General features: G+C 49.7%; 1 protein-coding gene across 1 annotated transcript; it reads right to left on the bottom strand.

Annotated features, from left to right (window-relative positions):
* Positions 1-239: 239 nt before the first annotated feature.
* LOC123112015 (uncharacterized) lies at positions 240-5378 on the bottom strand. The gene is made up of 5 exons (XM_044532912.1): positions 5283-5378; positions 4786-5171; positions 4268-4705; positions 3978-4142; positions 240-681 (listed from the first exon to the last, which is right to left on the bottom strand). Exons 2-5 carry the CDS (start codon positions 5149-5151, stop codon positions 487-489), a joined length of 1164 nt encoding a protein of 387 aa, XP_044388847.1. The 5' UTR covers positions 5152-5171; positions 5283-5378; the 3' UTR covers positions 240-486.
* Positions 5379-5394: the final 16 nt, after the last annotated feature.

The raw sequence follows: 5394 nt of genomic DNA, 5'->3' as shown, positions 1-5394 counted from the left end.
CGACATGGATTTGGTCGAGGTCGAATGCCATCTACTCGCGGATGCCGTCAACCCTTGTCGTGATGAGGCCATCGAGCGTAGCAGTATTCACCTCGAGAAACTTTGTCATGGATTGAGGGTATCTCACCTTGGCCCTTAAGTTTCTCATCCAGGTCATTGGTGAAGTCAGTGTGGAGGAGCTCATAGATGCCGCACCCCTTGGTCGACAGACCCTCCATGGCCACCGCTCGCCGCCGATCTCAAAGTCGGGTATCGTGGTGGTGCCGTGGGATCTCTGATACCAACTGTAAGCTACATAGATCTTGCTTGCTAGATGGCTCACAAATTGAAATCGCAGAGATGAAATCGATCTAGGAGAAGATTAGCTAGCTGATTAATCCAGCGACACAACAAGTGCTTACGATCGGCCTTAGCCGCCCATTTCTTATCCGCCAAGTACATCAGTAGGTCATGGGGGCTATTTAAACTAGGTAGCCGTTACATGGGTCAATTGACCCAGTCTGAACCTGAATGCCACCCGGGCGGGCCTGCCTTGCGCTTGGGACGAGCCGTCGGTCCAGCTGGGATCTGAACTCCATCAGCTGTCGTTGCCGGATTAGCTACAGGGCCATCAGCTGTTGTCGCTGGTTCATCAGGATCCGGAACGCTGACATTGTTCCCTTCCTCTTCAGCAAACGTGAGCTAAAAGAATCATATCACATAGTTTTAAAAGAATGAGCAGTGGACGAACCAGAGGTGCATGGAAAGTGAAACGTGAGCTGAAAGAATCACATAGTTTTAGCAAGTTGCATATGCTATTAAGTGTAGATATTCGTCGGTTAAACGAAAGTGCAGAAATTCGTGCAACTGTGCGTCAGAGAAAAGCCAGTAATGTGTACTCTGTGCTACTGCTAATCAATAACAAACCATTGTGAGATTTTAGCAAGAATGACCTGATATTAGTACTTGCATGCTGATCCTATATGCTCAAGCAAGAGGACCGCCCTCAAAGTTGAATGCCTTGACAACATTCATATAGCTGTACCAACAGCCAAATACGTTTGACAACATGTTTCTTTCTTGCAATGGAGCAGCAAGCATTGAAGGCTAAAAAAAGTTTCAGGAAAACATGAGATGGGGAAGGTGTTGTATCTTTCAGGATATTGTACTTCAGCATTATTGAAGAAGATTACCTAGCAACAGAGTCTCACTAACTACAGAATTCAGCATTCTAAAACCATCTACTTGTATCAGCATTCAGCACTACAGAATTTGCTAGCAACAGAGTCTCACTAACCGGTACAAGAGCATTTCCAACAGCCGCGCTGAAAATTTTATGTTTTTTTTGCGCGCGCAGCCGCTCCTGGCGCTCCAGCGGAGGCGCAAAAACCGCGCGCGCGGAATAAGTTGTTTAGCGCGGGGGGCAAAACGGCATCGCACGCCGTTTATTTGTTGCGCCCGCTCCCGCGTGCTGCACACTCGAGCGCCCCACGTCGCGACTTTTGCCTACCCCAATCCAGGCGCTGGCGCCGCCGCCCGCACCACCCCATTTGTTCCGGCGACCATTTCGGCGCTTCCACGGCCTATCCCCGTGCCGCCGCTATGTTCTCCGTCTCCCTCTAGTCGCCGCTGCCCCTCGCGCGCGCCATTCCTCTAACGAACAGCGCCCGGCCGCCCACTGCCGCGCGGCGCCCACAAGGTGTTCGGCAAAACGCTTGCAAGGTATGCATTGCTTCACTTTCACATTTTTTACATGAATTTGATGCATGTTTTTTTTGCAGTTTTTAGACTAGTTTAAATCCAACATTGTAGACGAGTTCGTCATATGATTTTTCTTAAGAAGAATTTGATATTGAAGAGGAGGAGGACCTTGCAATGATCCTAGCTATGCACATCAATAAAAAACCAAAGCAAGGTTGTTCGGTTATAGGTCGGCAGAAAATTTGGAGGGACAAGATCGATGCTGACAACAGATTGATGAGGCACTATTTTGTGGAGAATCCCACATACCCCAAGTCGTACTTCCGGCGCCGGTTTAGGATGAGCACCGAGTTGTTCAGGCGCATTGGAGAGAAACTGGCGAGCCATGATCGGTTTTTTCAGCAAAGAAGGAATGCCGCCGGAGAACTCGGGCATATCACCTTTCAAAAGGTGACAACCGCTTTGCGTATGTTGGCATACGGTATTCCGACTGAACTAGTTGATGACCACTTGACCATGAGTGAGAGTCAAGCCATCATGTGTGTCAAGCACTTCGTAGTTAGAATTGTGCAAGTGTTTGACCCAGAGTATATGAGATCTCCCAATGTAGAAGACGCCGCAATGCTTTTGAAGATGAACAAAGCCCGCGGGTTCCCAGATATGCTTGGCTCAATAGATTGCATGCATTAGAGTTGGAAAATTTGTCCTAAGGCATGTCATTGGCAATTCCACGGTAAAAAAAAAGGTTCCACTATAATCCTTAAAGCGGTGGCCGATCAAGAGACTTGGATTTGACATGTTGTTTTGGAATGGCTGGATTTTTGAATGACATCAACGTTGTTAATCGGTCACCACTCATGAATAAGATTGCAAATGGTGAACTGCCACTGGTGCAGTTTGTAGCAAATGGTCATACATATAACTATGGCTACTATCTTGCAAATGGCATCTACCCAAAATGGAAAACATTTGTGAAACCATTGAAAAAACTAGAAGGTAAGAAAAATCTAGATTTTCACAATGCTCAGGGGACAGCTAGGAAAGATGTGGAGAGAGCTTTTGGCATTTTGCAAGCCCAATTCACCATTGTGAGAGGACCAACTAGATTTTGGAATAAAAAAATGCTTCGGTACATCATGCACGCTTGTGTGATCATGCACAACATGGTCATCGAAAATGAGCGTGGCCAAGATTTAGACTACTCTCAGTATGAGCTCTTGGGACATCCAGTGCGACAATGGCAGAGGGCTGAGAGGGTGGCCCGATTTGTTGCCTCCTATCATGTCATTCGACGTGCCGAAACGCATGATAATCTTCAGAAGGATCTCATCGAGGAGCGGTGGGCATGAAATGGCCAAAAAAGAGCATCATGATTTGTATGTTTGATATTGTATTGTTGAACTATTTGTTGTATTGCAAGATAAACTATTTGTTTGAGTTGTAATAATAAAATTAAACTATTTATTGTTGATTTATTTTGTTTGTGTGTGATCTTCTTGGTTGTGTTTGGAGTGCATATGTTGTTTGTGCTGAGCGCGTGTGCAGTATTTTTGCAGCCCTTGCTGGAGTGACTCGTGCGCGCTATATTTTGCAACGGCAGCTGGAGCCCGTGCTCCGAGGCACGCAAAAAGTCACAATTCCGGTGATGTAAACACATTTTTAGCGCGCCGCGTGTTGTGTGGCTGTTGGAGATGCTCTAACAAGAAATAATGCAAAAAACTTGCTCTTTCCAAAGTTGCATTTCAGGCTGGAAGGCGATAAGCCGCCCACACGTTTCACACAGGGCGAGCAAAGCATGAAGTTGGGCGACCATTGCCGCAAACTAGTGGTTGCGACTTCACCCTATGACGCTGCTGCACGTTTTCATTTAAAAAAAATACATAAATCTTCACTTCTATCAAAAAAAATAGCTTAGAAAAAAATTCTCACCTCCATCTTAAAAAAAAGTAAAAAAGAAAAACAAATACCACCGCCGCCTATCAGTAAGCGCCACTTTGCATAGCCCTCCATTTACAAAGAATACATGAGTCCCCACCTTCATCTAAAAAAAGTATTTTAAAAAATTGCTCACCTCCATCTTTTCTTTTCAAATGCTTTTCCATTGCGGCCAACCAGCTTGCGTCACATGGCATAGCTGTCACATGGCATAGCTGGTTGGGCCACACTTAATGGGTTTAATTTGGGCTAGCATTGCGCTCCTCTAGTTAAGGTGTACATATCAAATAATGTTTCTGACAAGCACCGTTGATTTCTACCTAGTATTGACACTGCAATGGTACTAAGACAGGTAAACTCACCAGCCTCTTTGCCTTTGGTTCACTCTGTTGCTGTTGCTGTTGCAGCTTGGCTTTCTTTTGCTCCCACAGGTATTTCTGGTAGGTCCACTCCATTTGATCAGTCCCCTTTGGTAGACGGCCTCTTGCATACGCCTCAAGATGGGAAATCTCCCACTCCTTAGTCTCCTGCAAATGCAATGACAAGTACACAATGTCAGTAACCTGGACATATTTCTCACAGCTTCTGAAACCTCCCCTCCCCTGTTTAAGCTACAGTTTCTGAAACCCCTCTCAGATGTTCAGAACAAAACCTGCGGCTTCGAGACTTGCTCGCCACCGCCGGCGCCACCATCCCTCTTCCCGTGGTCGTCGGACGGCTTGGCAGGCTGGGGGTTGTGGCCCTCGCCGTGGTGCACCCACACCGTGTACCCTGGCATGAACCCGTTCCGGCCCAGATCCATCGTCATGTCGAACTTGGTCCTCGGTATCCTGTTGCGGTTGCGGCAGCGCGCGCAGGGGCACAGCATGCCGAAGTCCGGCGGGACGCCGCGGAAGGCGCGCTCCACAAACTCGGTCGTCTTCTCCGCCCACTCGGGGGTGATGGACTGCCTGCTCAGGCGCCCCGTGTACATCCAGCTGCGGTCCTCCGCCGTCCTCGCCGGGCCTCCCTCTCCCTGCGCCGCAGCCCGCGCCCACTTTTGATCCTTCTTTGGTAGCTTGCCTCTTGCACACGCCCACTTCTTGGTCCCCTGCAAATGTCAGTAACCGCTGCTGAAACCTCCCCTGTTTAAGCTACAGTTTCTGAAAGCTCCTATGTTCAGAACAAAACCTGCGGCTTGGACACTTGCTCGCCACCGCCGGCGCCATCCTTCTTCCCGTCGAGACCGCCATTCTCTCCGGGGTGGTCGTCGGACGGCTTGGGCTTAGCAGGCTCGGGTTTGTGGCGCTCGCCGTGGTACACCCACACCGTGTACCCTGGCGCGAACCCGTTCTTGAACAGATGCAGCTGAATCTCGTCCTTCCGTCTGTACAGCCTGAACTGGCAGCGAGCGCAGGGGCACAGCACGGCCTGGTGCCCCGGCGGGAGGATGCGGAAGGCGCGCTCCACGAACTCGGTCGTCTTCTCCAGCCACTCGGGGGTGAACTTCTTCCTGCTCTGGCGGCCCGTGTACATCCAGCTGCGGTCTTCCGCCATCGTCGCCGAGCCGACCCTCCCTGCGCCGCAGTCCGCACACACATTAATGATGTCAAAGCTCAGAAACCAAACCATTGAGGGAGTACGAGCAGATCTGCCGCTCCGAGCAGCGCAAATGGCGGCGAACTGACCTGAGTGCCGGCCGGTTTCTTCTTCTTCAAACGTGGGCTGCGAGCGCGAGCTTCCTAAACGGCAGGCTCGGACGCGGAGACGAGCGGCGGCGCGAGTGGGAGAGGATGGAAG

Source organism: Triticum aestivum, chromosome 5B (assembly GCF_018294505.1).
Source record: "Triticum aestivum cultivar Chinese Spring chromosome 5B, IWGSC CS RefSeq v2.1, whole genome shotgun sequence".
Classification (NCBI taxonomy): domain Eukaryota; kingdom Viridiplantae; phylum Streptophyta; class Magnoliopsida; order Poales; family Poaceae; genus Triticum; species Triticum aestivum.
This window is presented reverse-complemented; position numbering and strand designations above follow the sequence as displayed.

Coding starts and splice junctions, on each gene's coding strand:
- LOC123112015 (XM_044532912.1), bottom strand. CDS start 5,151: ATGGCGGAAGACCGCAGCTGGATGTACACGGGCCGCCAGAGCAGGAAG. Junction 4,706..4,785: donor AGCAAGTGTCCAAGCCGCAG/GTTTTGTTCTGA, acceptor TGACATTTGCAG/GGGACCAAGAAGTGGGCGTG. Junction 682..3,977: donor AACCAAAGGCAAAGAGGCTG/GTGAGTTTACCT, acceptor TGATTCTTTTAG/CTCACGTTTGCTGAAGAGGA.